General features: G+C 36.8%; 1 protein-coding gene across 1 annotated transcript in view; it reads left to right on the forward strand.

Moving 5' to 3' along the window:
• Alg13 (ALG13 UDP-N-acetylglucosaminyltransferase subunit) overlaps window positions 1-13,597 on the forward strand; it is a 55,812-nt gene extending 42,215 nt beyond the window's left edge. Inside the window, 4 exon segments of the mRNA XM_021153662.2 lie at window positions 3,252-3,476; window positions 7,281-7,321; window positions 8,939-9,191; window positions 12,721-13,597. Coding sequence (XP_021009321.1) covers window positions 3,252-3,476; window positions 7,281-7,321; window positions 8,939-9,191; window positions 12,721-12,959 — 758 coding nt within the window. The 3' untranslated portion in view covers window positions 12,960-13,597.
• Window positions 13,598-15,512: the final 1,915 nt, after the last annotated feature.

A 15,512-nucleotide genomic window follows, 5' to 3' on the forward strand; every position in this document is an offset into this window, starting at 1 on the left:
GTGTCAGCGTTTGGAGACTGATTATGGGATGGATCCCCGGGTATGGCAGTCTCTAAATGGTCCATCCTTTCGTCTTAGCTCCAAACTTTGTCTCTGTAACTCCTTCCATGGTGTTTTGTTGCCAATTCTAAGAAGGGGCAAAGTATCCACACTTTGGTCTTAGTTCTTTTTGAGTTTCATGTGTTTAGCAAATTGTATCTTATATCTTGGGTATTCTAAATTTCTTGGCTAATATTCACTTATCAGTGAATACATATCATGTGAAACACATTTAAAACACTTTTTTAAGGCCTGAGTTCAATCCCAGGAAACCACATGGTGGAAGAGAATCATGAAAATTGTTCTCTGATCTCAACACATGCTATGGCATGCTAGCCTACTTTTACCTACAAAACAAACAAATGTAAAAAAATACTCAAAGGATCCATGAACAAACATTTTCTAATCTGCTAGAGAGATTTTTCAAGCACAATGGATAGCATGCTAGACTCAATATTTTTCTTATGAATCTTTCTTGAAGAATTACCTAGAGGTATGTAGTGAAATGTGATAATCTCCATGTGCCAATTAAATACACCGATAGTTCTTCAGTCAGTACAGGTGTTCAAAAAGCCATGTGTGACTAGGAGCTACTGAACTTAACAGCATAGAGAATATTTGTACCATCAAAAAGTTTTTTTAATAGGCAACTAGAGAGATGATGCAATGGTTAAGGGCACTCACTGCTTTTCTAGAGGACCTGGGTTTGATTCCCAGCAACCACATGATGGCTCACAACTATCTGTAACTCGAAGATCTGATGCTTTTCTGGCCGTTGAGGGCACTAGGTATGCCTGTAGTACACAGACACACATGTAGGCAAATATTTCTGGTTTTGGGTACTTGATCTTATTTTCTTGGTACTGTCCATTAAACTAGGGTCTTGTGCATGCTAGTCCAGCACTTAGTACTAAGCTACCCCTAGCTGTCTTTTCACATTTAATTCTTAAGTGGAGTCTGACTATATTGCCTAGGCTGGCCCTGAGCTTACTCTGTAGCCCAGGCAGGCTTTGAATTTGAGATCTTTCTGCCTTGCCTATTTAGGTAGCTGATATTACCATCTTGTGCCAGATCCAAAAACCTAGTATGATTTGTTTTGTGTATTAACTTAAAAGAAATAAGGGAAGCAACTTCATTGGAAAAGCTATGTTTACAGAAACATCCAACATTAGTAGATACTCTGATAATCAAAATATTTTTCTAAAACTATAAAAGTAGACATTTCTAAATATATAGCACAACTCCAAAGGAGTTATGTAAGTTTTTAAAATTGGTTATGTAGTTTAATATGTGCTTTAATAAGTTTCACTTTCTTTTTTTGGGGGGGGGGGCTTTTTTTGTTGTTGTTGTTTCTCTGTGTATCCCTGGCTGTCCTGGAACTCACTTTGTAGACCAGGCTGGCCTCAAACTCAGAAATCTACCTGCCTCTGCTTCCCAAGTGCTGGGATTAAAGGTGTGTGCCACCATGCCCGGCTTTTTTTTTTTTTTGAGACAGGGTTTCTCTGTGTAGCCCTGGCTGCCCTGGAACTCACTCTGTAGACCAGGCTGGCCTCGAACTCAGAAATCCACCTGCCTCTGCCTGGGATTAAAGGCATGCCACCACGCCAGGCAAGTTTCACGTACTGTTGTTCAGTTCTGTGAACATTTCGCAAGTGTGTGTTTTCTAAGCAACACTACAATCAAAATAGTTTCTTCATCTGTCCCATCCCCACAAAGGAAAACCTGTTTATGAATTTTTTTGCTTTGCTGTCATCTGTAGATATATCTCATTACTATTAGCATGTAATTGTATATAAGGTATATATGAATGTATTATTAGCATTGCCAGTGAATGAAGGCAAAGTACATTCATTCTTGATAAATTTCCAGAGCAACAAACTCAGCCTGTGGTTTGTTTTTAAGCTTATCTCCGTGTGTTAGAACTTTGAATTTAATGCCTTATTGAATAAAGTAAAACTTTATGCCTTTTAATGTTAAAAATACCATGTAGATAAAACAGTTTTAAAGTTTGGTACTTCATTTTTTAAATTGACAAAAATTATCTAGTTAAATTTCAAGGGTTATGTCATTTAACATTTATCAAATATCACATTTTAAGTAGTATATTACATGAATATAGCTATTTTACTAGGTTTGAAACACTTTATTATTATAGGGGTTTTGATTTTTTTTTTAAGATTTATTTATTTATTATATGTAAGTACACTGTAGCTGTCTTCACTCCAGAAGAGGGAGTCAGATCTCGTTACGGATGTTTGTGAGCCACCATGTGGTTGCTGGGATTTGAACTCCAGACCTTCGGAAGAACAGTCAGGTGCTCTTACCCATTGAGCCATCTCACCAGCCCCCTATAGGGGTTTTAATATGCAGAAAAATACACTTTAATTTTGTATTAAAACTGAAATTCTTTTTTTATATATAATATTTATTTATTTATTCTTTTTTTTATTAGGTATTTTCCTCATCTACATTTCCAATGCTATCCCAAAAGTCCCCCATACTCCCCCCCACTCCCCTACCCACCCACTCCCACTTTTTAGCCCTGGCTAAAACTGAAACTCTTAGATGAATAATTTTTAAGTATAGTAATGAATATAGACATTACAGGGATATAATATTGTATCTAGCCCATTTTTTAGATTCTGTCTCTCCTTAGAACTGGAAATTCATGATTTAAAGTTCCTTACATTCTTACAAGGCTGCCAGGAGACTGTAAGGTTGCTAAAATCTCTACTGTGTTCAATTTTGCTTCTTCTATGTCTTATGCTTTCACCAAGAGTGATGGGTTGCTGGAAACATCTTCGAATTGCATTGGGTAGGGCTGGAGAGATGGCTCAGTGATAGAGAGGACCGACTGCTCTTCCAGAGGTCCTGAGTTCAATTCCCAGCAAGCACATGGTGGCTCACAACATCTGCAATGGGATCTGATGCCCTCTTCTGGTCTGCCTGAAGAGAGCAATAGTGAATACATAAAATACATAAATAAATCTTTTTTTAAAAATTGCATTCAGTAACCCCCCCCACGTGTTTGTTTTTAAGTCAACCCATGAGAATTCAATGTTCTTTGATTATACTGGGAGGAAAAAAAAAACCCAGCAGGTCAGCTACTGCTCTATAAGGGACAACAGCTGTGCACTGCTATTTCATGTTTTATTTCTTTGTTAAATATTGCCATCCAATCCCTAATAATTCTCCTAATTCTACTGCTGCAGCCTATCTTGAGCCTTCAGCAGCAGAAGCAGAAGCAGCAGCAGCAGGAGCAGCAGCAGTACCACCACCACCAGTGGCCACACCAGTGGCAGCACCACTACCACTGCCTCCTCCACTTCCTCCTCCTCCTGCTACTCCTCTTGAAGCAGGGGATGCTTCGGGGTTTCCTCTTCCACCACCACCACCGCCTTATTCCTATGATCCAAGTGGAAGTGATCTGCCCCAAGGTAGTGTATTTTGAGATTTGGTCCATGTTATTTAGGTTTGAGATGGCTTTTGAGTCTAGAACATTTTCTGGATGGTTGATGGGTACAGAACCCAATGAAAGCGATTTGAGAATAAAATTCGAGGTGTCTAACCAAAAGGAGCAAGTGCAAGTATCTTCTACATAGATGACCAGTAGATAGGTGGGTTGAATAATGACTTCCTCTACTCCTCTTTTGTAACTACATGTCTTTCCTGGAAGGAATTTACAAATGAGTAGCTTTTTTTCTCAAGTATTTCATTTTAAATTGGGAGTTAATATTAAATGTTTTCATTATATTAAAAATTTCTACTATGTCTTAAATTCTTTCCTGAAGTATATGAAGTTGTTAACTTGTTTGATACTTGGTATACCAACTGAATTTTGGGGATACGGAGAAAGCTTGTATTCATCTGATCTGCTTTGGATATTGGCCTTGTATTCTTTCTTAACTAATCAGTAGTGATTTTTTTCCCATTGAAAGTTCTTTGTTGTCCGAGTTGACTGTATTACTCAAAGGGAATTGTAATTGTAAGTTGTTAGCAGCTTGCTTATACTTTCTTGCTTCCTGATTTTTTTTTCGAGCTGTTGCTTTTTTTTCTGAGTTCTTTCCAGCTCCTGAACTAGTCACGTAGATTTTTCTCCAAGTCTATTTTGACCTTTTTCCATATAGTTTGTCTTTGTAGTCTATTCTAAATCTACTTAGTATTGCTTGGAAATTTTGGTGACTTACTAGACATTTCACTTCATGTTTTAACTTTCAAAGTTAAGGTCTCTAATGAAATTCCTCATCTTTTCCCTCTTGTCTTTCACCAGTCAACACAAACATTTATTCCTCTTCTTGGTTTCACATTTTGTAAGTATTGTTGTTTCTTTCTAATTTAACCTAATATCTAAATCCTGATTCCTTTATTCTGTCAACCTTTTGTGCCCAAGTAGTATTCATCTACCACATAATGCAGATTTTCTATTTTCTATGTTTATTGTGAAGATACTCAGATAAACACTGTTTATTTTTTTTTAAAAAAAAATGATAGTTGCCAGGAAGATTATGTTGTTCAATATTCAGCTGTATTGTTTTATCACTTATTTGCTCATTGTTCCTTTTGCCTTTCTGCTAGAAATTAACCCACCTTGTTTTTGATGGCTTTAAAGGTAAATTGTATATATTAGTATACCTCCAACCATAATGGATAATAAACGAGTATATATACACAGTGGAATACTATTCACCTCCAAAAACGACAAACTCCTGTCCCTTGTGTATGACTCTAGAGGACATACATAATATTTGGTAAAATAAGCCAGGCTCAGGATGACATACACTCCATGTCTCAGCTTGTGACGTGTGAAAACATGCTGCTTATCTCATAGAAATACAGAATAGGATTGTAATTCCTAGAGGTTGAGAAGAGACTAGAAGGATAAGTGAGGGAAGATTGGTCATTAGGTACAGAATTCTATATTATTATATATGAGGACTAGGTTTTGATGTTATACTTGTACAGTAGGATGTATAGATTATATATTTCAAAATTACTAAAAAAAGATTTTAAATGTTCTCAACAAAAGTAAATGATGAATATAGTGGTGAATATGTTTAAAAATATTTCATTGTTGTACAGTGATTTATTGTACAATGCATTCATGTATTGAAAGATTACATAATTTGTTAATATCAACACAAAAATCAAATGTTACCTATGTAACCCTTTATCAATTAAACTATAAAATGGTATCATTGCTTCACACTTGTTGGTTTTTTTTATTCTTGAGATTGAAGTCTGTTCTGGTGTGTGGTCGGCCCACCAGAGGTCACATCGTTTAAAGAAAACTGTCCCACTTATAGAAGCTGTCAGTGCTAATAGCGCCTAAGCTAGTGATGGACTTCCAGATGGACCTTTTTTCTCTATGTTGGGATTTCATCAGGCTAGAGGTCGAGGTTTTTTATCACCACACCATGTAATAGAATGGATTTCATTCTGACATTTTTTTGTACTGTGAATCATTGTACTTTGACCACATTCCTGTTATCCTTCCTCATACTTGATGCCCCCACTGGTTACTTTTTTTCTAGATAGCTAGTTCCCTTCAGCTTTTATGTGTTTTATATACATTTACATGTTGTTATGTTTAATCTAGATTCACATGAGACAAAATATGCTAATTTGTCATTCTAAAACCCCATTGATGTTTCCTTTTCGAGTTTGTCCTTTTAGTACATCAAATACAATTGCCACTAGGGTGTTAACCCAGCATGAATGACTGACAATAACCCCTTAAAGAGTTCCAAGCCAGGCGTGATGGTGCACGCCTTTGATCCCAGCACTCAGGAGGCAGAGGCAGGATCTCTGATTTCAGTTGAAGCCAGCCTGGTGTACATGAGAGAGTTTCAGGATATCCAGCACTACATAGAAAAGCCCTGTCTTGAAAAACCAAAAACAACAAAAAACTTCTGAAAAATACCTTTAAAAGTAGATTCTCCATATGAAAGAAAATATTTGTCTGAGTCTGGCTTATTTCGCATGTGATCTGTAATGCCATCTATTTTCTAATAGATGTCATGATTTTATTTTTTTATGGTTGAATACAACTATTGTGTATATATGCGACTTTTTCTTTATCTATTCATCTATCAATAGGTATTTAGGCTGGTTCCAGATCTTGGCCTTTGTGAGTAATAAATAGCATGTCTTTCAGGTTCATCCTTCTTGTAATAGGTACCAATACTTAACTCTGTTTATAGTTGAATAATCACTGTATGCTTGTGCCACATTTATTATTTATCAATTGATGGAGATTTTGGTGGTTTCTACCTTTCGACTGTCAATGATGCTGTCATAAACATTGGTATGAAGGTTTTTCTGGTGTTTGTGTGCACCAAAAATTTTACTTCCTGCTTTTCTCATATTTAGCTTGAGCATCTAGATTTATATATATCTCTCTATATAAAAATACAAAATGATTCTTACAAGATGGCAAAAAAATTATTTCCATAGTAAAAGAGACCTTTTCCAGAAATTCATCTCTTAGTTGTACTTGGGATATAGTAATAATAAAAATAGGCATAGATCTAGGTCAGTCACAGTCAGTTAAAGACACTTATGGATGCGATTCAAATACTGAGAACGGGGCTGAGGAGTTTGCTAAATGGTAGAATTTTCATTTAGTGTTTTCAAGGCCTTGGGGTTCATTCCAAACATTAAAATAATACAAACAAAACCAGAATGCTATGAACAGTTCCTCTTCCATCTAGTTTTAGTTAATTTGAGTTGATTTCTATACTTGGAGAAGTTTTATCATCTTAGGCTTTAAATCATTTTTCACCTGCCTTGTTTGCTGTCCCTCTCTCTTTGGACTTCTGGGGGGGGGGAGTGTGTTAAGATAAATCACAAGATGAGTTGTTATATAGTATGCCTGTTTTCTCAGTGAACATCCCTTCCTTGGCAATAGTATAGCAGCAATTTGTACTAGGGAGTAATGCTAGTAACTGAGGTATGGTTTTAGTAAAATTCCATCTTGAAACAAGCAAGAAAATGTCTTTTCTAGCTTGGTAGTAACAGAATGGCATTCTAGTAACATCTGTCTAATACTAAGAAATGCAATTTGTATTGAGTGATTAAACCTTGTGTCTCAAAATCATAGCTATGCCAAGTAAAAATTGTCCTTTAAAACACTTGAGAGTAGTGGTAGTTGTGAAATGACTATGTCTCTATAGCTTTCAAGTGATAATTCAGATTGCTTATGCCAATCTCATAAAATTTATTTATTTATGTTTTTGTTTTAGATACAAAAGTTTTACAGTACTATTTCAATCTGGGATTGCAGGTATGGATAATAATAAAATTATTTCGATAAATCCTATTCAAATGATAATATGTTTTGAGAAATCAAGGCTCCTGAACTTTAAAAGCCAAGAATACTGGGAATGTCTAAAAGTTCTTGTTGGGTTGGGGATTTAGCTTAGTGGTAGAGCACTTGCCTAGCAAGAACAAGGCCCTGGGTTTGGTCCTCAGCCCTGAAAAAACAAAAATAAAAAAATAAATAAAAGGTCTTGTTACTCTTGAGATCTCTGAAGATTATGTGGGTCAGTTTTCTACTTTAGCATTCACTGTGTTACTATAAAAGAGTGTTAAAGAGAATGGGGACTGGGTTCTAAACAGCACAACTTCATATATATTAGGTTAGACTTCATATTTATATAAACAGCCTTTCAGTATTACATACTCAGAATGAATGGATTTATTGTTTACTTAATAGCTTATAGAAATTTCTGTATTTTAAATGAAATTAATCAGACCGAGTTCAAGGATATTTAAATAACTTTTTAAAGCACCAACTTTGGATTCTTGCCAAATTCTTCTCTGAGTTTGAGAGATGTAGGTATTAGCATACATCTTCTGATACCATTGATAGGTGTTTTGCTTTATGGAACTGGGATCATTTTTTCCTTAAATATACTCCACTTGTAACTAATATAGCCTATAACCAGATAGCATATTTCCTGAAAAAGAATGATGCAGATGAATATTTTCCAAGAGAATATTGGTCTCTTGGGAATGACTTAAGTAGTTGGTAGTACCTTGCAATAATTTCCCTGAACCTTAGACCTGAGCAGAAAACTTTCTTCTCCATATAAGACACATTTAAATTAAGAGTTGTAAGGTAGATATTTATTCTTTGATATTATCTCTTTAAGCGTGTTCTAAGAGTTATTAACTTGTCCTTTCAGTTATTATTCTCGGTTGGAAACTTAGTTATATAATCCACAAGAGTACAAAATCCACAAGAACACCAACTGCTAGTGTTTACAGGAATAATAGGAGATTAATAGATGACTTAATGCTTTTTTACTTTGTTATATAAAAACTAATAGTGTTCATTATAGTATATTTATATAGTATAAAATATGGATCATATTATGAAATTTATAATCATTTATCTCAACATGAGTAGCTTTTTTGTCTTTATTTTTTTAATTTATGTATTTTATGTATATGAGTACTCTGTACATCTGCATGCCAGTAAAGGACATTGGATCCTGTTATAGATGGTTGTGACTTTAAATATTTGGTAAAAACTTGTAGTATTTTTCCATGGATACATAACAATGTTCACAGCTCTATATTTTTGAATACATAAGTTTCTAGTAGTTTTTACTTTAAAAATGATGCTATTTGTAAAAATTAATATTACAATTGACATGTTTGAACACAAGTCTTTTTATGTGTTTGATTCCCTTAATATGATTTTCTAAATGCATCCCTAAGTATAAATATGAACCGTAAGTGGTGCAAGAGATCTTAAGGTTCTAGTTATAAACAGCTTTCTACATATCAGATGTTAGAACACCTGAGAACTGACATGTGATTTCTTTAAGCTAGGAATTTCTGAATAGATAATAAGGATTTGCAAGTCTTTACTCGACACCTTTTCTTGTTCCAGTGCTATCATCACAACTACTGGCATCCCATGGTTTATATGCCACATGTGCAGCCGCAGCTGCAGCCACAGCCGCAGCTGCAGCCGCTGCCGCTGCAACAGCCGCAGCCGCCGCAACAACAGCAGCAACAAGAACAGGTTCATGGAGAGAGTTATCCAGATTGTACTGAGCAACCCCTCGTAGACCAAAGTGTTCCTCAGGTGTATAGTGATGTGGCGAGAGAGGATGGCACACAGGCAGATGTATCAACAAATGGTGAGTATGTAATGAGAGTACGAGCAAAAATGTCAGCTGGATTTTTTTTTTTGTGTGTAATAATAGTCTTTAGCTACTTAAAACATATGCATTTAGACTATCAGTTCTGAAAATGTAATATGTAGATATTTTGTGATCCTTGAGGCTCTTTGAAAAGATCCTTGCTGGAGGCCAGTAGTATTACTAACACCACAAAGATTTTATTTGTTCTTTCTCTTTGCACTACTGGGGATTGAAAACAGGGCCCATATATTCTAGGCAAGTGTTCTACCAAGTTACAGCTCCTTCTCATTCTTGGACTTTCTTAGTTACTTTCCTTTTTTAAAAAAGATTTACTTTATGTATATGAGTACACTGTAGCTGTACGGATGGTTGTGAGCTTTCATGAGGTTGTTGGGAGTTGAATTTTAGGACCTCTGCTCACTCCGGTTGCCCTGCCCGCTCTGGTCAATCCTGCTCACGCAGTCCCTGTTCCCTCCGGCCCAAAGGTTTATTTATTATTATAAATAGGTACACTGTAGCTGACTTCAGATGCACCAGAAGAGGACGTCAGATCTCATTATGGGTGGTTGTGAGCCACCATGTGGTTGCTGGGTTTTGAACTCAGGACTTTCAGAAGAGCTCTTACCCACTGAGCCATCTTATCAGCTCCTCTTAGTTACTTTTCTATTGCTGTGAAGAGACACCATGACCAAGGCAACTTAGAGAAGAAAGAGTTTATTGGGAGCTCACAGTTGGTGCTCACAGTTCCAGAGCATTAGTCCTAACATTATGGTAGGGGACATGGCAGCAGGCAGGCTTGCATGGCACTGGAGCAGTAGCTAAGAGCTTACATCTACATCTGATACACAAACATGAGGTGGGCTGAGTATGTGCGTGAGTGAGAAAGAAGGAGAGTGCAAGTGAGGGGGGAGAGAGAGAGGGAGAGCACTAGCACTAAGGGAGAGCTCTAACTGGAAATGGCCTGGCCTTTAGGAGGGGTTGGAGAGCATGAAAAAACACTGGAAATGGCCTGGGCTTTGGAAATCTAAAAGCCCATCCCTCCTCCAACGTGGTTGCACCTCCTAATCTTTCCCAAATAGTTCTACCAACTGTGTACCAACTATTCAAATATAGAACCCCGTGGAGGCCATTCTTACTCAGTCTACCACATCAGCTTTGTGTCATTTGCATTCAAGGAACTACTGGTACCATATTATGACACTGGCCCCAGACTGTGCTAATACACCAGTATGCTTATTAGTGCTACACTCAGTACAGGATTGTGGATTTTTTTTATTTGTTTCAAAGAGATTTCTTAAACCAAAACAAAGACCTAACTTGGACCACATAGTGGTGATGGTATACCTTAGTAATCTCAGTACTTAGAAGGCAGAAGCAATCTGCTCCCTTGAGACTGAAGTCAGACTGGTTCATAGTAAGTTCTAGGACAGACAAGGGTATACAGAGAAACAACAAGGTATCACAAAAAACCTCAAGTTTTTTTAAGATTTATTTATTTATTTATTTTATGTAAGTACACTGTAGCTGTCTTCAGACACGCCAGAAGAGTCAGATCTCATTCAGGATGGTTGTGAGCCACCATGTGGTTGCTGGGATTTGAACTCAGGACCTTCTGAAGAACAGTCAGTGCTCTTAACCGCTGATCCATCTCTCTACCCCACGAACCCAAGTCTTTATTCTTGCTAATTGTATTTAAGTTTTCTTCATGATAAATACAGGAGCTAGTCATAAAACACTTCTGTAAGTGAAGCTTGATTTTAAGAGTTTACTTATATATTTTGTGTATATTAATGTCTGCATGTATGCCTGTACACCAGAAGATGGCATTAGATCCCATTATAGAAAGTTGTAAGCCACCATGTGGTTGCTGGGAATGGAACTCATGGCCTCTAGAGGCATAGAACAGCCAGTGCTCTTAACTGCTGAGCCGCCCAGGAGTTTTGGTCTTTGTTTGTTTTTGAGAGTGTTTCACTGTAAAAATCCTACCTGTCCTAGAACTAACTTTGTAGACCAGGCTGGCCTTGAACTCAGAGATATCTCTGCCTTGAGTGCTGGGATTAAAGGTATGTGCCATCACTGCCACCACTTTAAAATATAGCCTCAAACTCAAGATCCTCCTGTTTCCTTCTTTGGCAAACCCTGCTGTGTATGTCACCACAGTAGGCAAGTTTGATTATTTACTTAAGGAAACATACTTGAGAGTTATTAGTAGACTGCTAACACAACATAATTTTTTTTTTAACCTTGAAAGAATGATAGACACATACTGTTGGCCTGACAAACATTTTTCACATGAGAATGTGGGCCTGTCATGTCAGAGGAAAAAGCAAGTTTTCTTCCTGAATTTACAGTGAAAGAAAATTCTAGATTCGAAATACAAATTTGAGCTTGTAATCATGAGCTTAACAGCTTCTCAGTAATTTGAAACTCTTTTCAATGAGTTAAAGAAATGTTTTTTTTTTATGATTTTTTTTGTTTTTTTGTTTTTTTGTTTTTTTGAGACAGGGTTTCTCTGTGTAGCCTTGGCTGTCCTGGAACTCACTCTGTAGACCAGGCTGGCCTTGAACTCAGAGATTCTCCTGCCTCTGCCTCCCAAGTGCTGGGATTAAAGGCATGCACCACCACGCCCAGCTTTTTTATGATCTTTTTAACTCAGTAAAATTACTGCATTTCCAGTTACCAATAGTTGTTACCCATGCCTGATTTATTTGTATGTATAAACACATGCTTTTGAAATTTTTTAATTTGGAAGTTAGACCCTCTTTTGCTAACCTTGTAGATACAATCACTTATATCTGAAATGTTCATGTTAGGTGTGATGGCACACTTCTTTAATCTCAGAATTCAGGAGACAAAGGCAGGCAGATTCCTGAGTTCGAGGCTAACCTGGTCTACAGAGCTAGTTTCAGTCTAGCCAGGGCTAGGTAGAGACACCTTGAATCAAAAGAACAACAAAAACCCAGATTAAAATGTTCCTACTTGTAGTTACTTAGATTTTTTTTTTTAATTTATTTTTATTTGTATGGGCATTTTGCTTGAGGAGTTCAAAAGATTGTGTTGTGGATCTTTGTGAACTGTAGTTACAAATGGTTATGAGCCATCATGTAGCTGTTGGGCATTGAAGCCAGACCCTCTGGAAGAGTAACAAGTGCACTTAAATGTCTCTGTGAACTTTAAAAAAGGTTTGATTTAGAGTGTTTGTGTGTGTGTATGTGTGTGGTGTGTGTGTGTGTAAGTGTGTTTGACTCTGCATGTGCACACCATGGTTCACATGTATCACTCAGAGGACAACCCAAGGAAGTAGTCAGTTTTCTCCTTCTACTCCATGGGTTCCTGGAATGTCAGGGTTGGCAGCAAGTGTTCCTACCCATTGAGCAGCCTTGCTGGCATGCCCTGATGTCTTTTTTTATAATCAGTGATACATTTACTTTTTCTTGTAAGAATATTCATTGACATTTAGTGAAATTTTATAATAGAGTATATATACTATATCTGTTCTTCATTTCAGATACTTTTTCCTTTGCAGATGCTGTACCTCTCCCTCACGGAGCAGTCTACTATCCAGTAATGACAGATCCCTATGGGTCTCCTTTGTTGGGTTTTGATTCCTATGTTCCTGTTGCATCAGATTATTCCAGTATTGCTATGTGGCATCCAGTTAGTGCAGCATGTGGTGCTTCTGCGCAGATCCATGGTGCTATGAATCCTGGGCCAATTGGCTATATGCTTCTACCTAACTCACCTCATTATACACCTCAGAATTAAGATTTAGGAATATGAAATACTTTTTGCTGCCATCTTTGCTGTTATGGTTCATAAATGTTTTACATTAGTTCTTAAGTGGTTTAGTTGGGAAGAATGTTAACTATGTCTTTAAAATTATTTTACTTTTGAAGTAAGATATTTCTTTAAAACAAAGACATATTACTTTTTGTTATGAATAAGAAAATTGCAATGAATGTACAACTAGTCCCTCTAATGGGCAAGTTCATTGCAGGCAGCTTCTTGGTAGCCAGAGTGTTAAAACTGTATTAACTGATGGTGCCAACTGAGAAAAGAAAGGAACAAATACAAGCTATTTTCCTATACGATACATCTTAATTATTTAAAAAGTTAGTATGATTTCCATTTTTCAAGACATTTAAAGAGACAGAAAAATCCAAATAGGAGCCTGTGCTCCTGGGTATTTGTTTATATTACATGAGAGTTCTTCAGATTTCTTTTAAGAGTCGTCAGAACTGAATTGTAGCCTGATATTAACCAGTTTTGAAGGCACATGGTGTTCTGCTTTGCATTTGCCACCATATGGTATTGTTTAATACTGGATTTACATAACTGTCCTACCGCAAAGTATTATAGTATCTTTTGCACAATTTGCAGTAAATAAAAGCTAGCATGTAAAATTGCCAAAATGAGTGGAGTTTTCTTTTTGCAACAAAGCGAATACCAGATGTTTGATTGTTTCAACATGTTTTCCCTGACAGTGGCTACAAAAGAATGAATTTATACCTTGAATTGGTGATGAGTAGTTGTAAGGCCACTTGAGATGCTATTCGGTTTCACCCCCATTGCGGTTCCTACCTAGTACGTCTTGTTCTTTTCTCCTGAGAATATTCCTATTCAGGTTGTGTCTTAGTGTTTTTAATTTTTTTTAATTAAAAAAGTTATTTCAGTTAGCCTGGTTAAGTATTGAGTTTCTTTATGGCACTTTCAAACACTTTCAAACTAATATTTTGTTAGTCCTCATAGTTTGCTTCTTGTTTTCTGTCCTCTCCTACCTCTGGCCCCCTGTACACTCCCACCTCAATAGTGTGTCTTTCCTCATGGCACATACATTCTTTTGTCTGTCTTCCCTTCCTAACACTGCTGCTATTTTTAAAGCACAGTCAAGGTTTATTGAAGGTATTTTAAAACAGATTTTAAACATAGGGCTAAGAGAACAATAGACATACTTTGGAGCATGACTTTTTTTCTGTTTTTTTTTTTCTTTTAACCTCCTCATGAAAACTTAGGCTACTTACTGTAGTTTTTACAAGTCACCATTTGTCATGTCGCAGCACTTTGTTTTTAGGCTTGCCTCTGACTTTGTGTGAGGTCCAGTTCATCATCTTTTTTACCCTTCTGCTTTTTGTGATCCCAACAAGTTTCCTATTGACCAGTTAGTTCTCTGAGGCTTAATTTGTTCCAAGTACTTTGCTCATCACACCCAGGGTTTCAACAAACCATGTTTATAAATATCATGTAAAATGTCAGAATGGTTATTTTGTGCTACATAAAAGTAGCCATCCTCTGACATTTTTGAATGTCCCAAACATTTCTAAACTCCATAACTCACAGCAAGTGAATTCATCTGTCATTTGTTCACTAAGGACTCCATACAGAGTGTTTTAGAATGGATTGATGCATTTTGTTTGAGAACATGGGTCTGGGATTCACTTGCTTTTGAGGTACACACTCCTGGCATAGGTTTTTCGTTGGATGCTTTTTATTACTTCAGACTTGTAAGACGTTGCCTTGTCTTACCTTCCATTACCAGTTTATGCAGCCTAATTTGATAATTATCCTTAAATGTTTAAACCATTGTTTAATGAGTTTGTCTTGTTATTAAATTAAGTTTACAGTATTTGTTAACTTTAAACCACGTACTGCTTTTGTGTTCCGGTCAGTTTTTTCTTCTTCTTGTGGGTGGAGCAGGTTAGGGTAACCTGAATTGAATTGCTGCACAAGTCTGGAGTACTTATTGAAGACAACTATCAGAAAGAAAGCAAGTAACTTGATAATTCAAAAGAGAAGCACAAGCAGGCTACATATTTGGGGGGTGGGTAATGGGTCTTTCTATCCATGGCTGCATGCATGTGGAAACCTGAGTACAACCTCTAATATTGGTCCTCAGAAGCCAGCACCTCATTTTCTTTTGAGACAGTCTCTGGAACCTGGGATGCAACAGTTAGGGTAGGCTGAAGCCAGCAAGTCCCAAGGAGCCATCTGTTTCTGTCTTCCCAGAACTGGGAAATAAAAATTTACACAACCATGTGTGACTTCTTGTTACATGGGTGCTTGGGATCCTCAAGGTCCTGTGACAAGCACTTGGCTGACTGAGCTCTCAAGCCAAACCTTTCAGGGATCATCTCTTTAGTTGTTATTGAGACTGTAAAACCTAACCCTGTTTTTTTTTTTTCTGTATTGTTAACCAAATGGCAACTTCAAATTATTGGTGGGGGTGGGGGAGGTGGGGGTGTAATAAAGGTTCTGTGGTTGGTTTGGGACTCCTTTCCTGATAAAATCTGGCCCAAGTAAAGGTAGAAATCTAAGTAATTT

This window comes from Mus caroli, chromosome X (genome assembly GCF_900094665.2).
Source record: "Mus caroli chromosome X, CAROLI_EIJ_v1.1, whole genome shotgun sequence".
In the NCBI taxonomy this organism is placed as follows: Eukaryota; Metazoa; Chordata; class Mammalia; order Rodentia; family Muridae; genus Mus; species Mus caroli.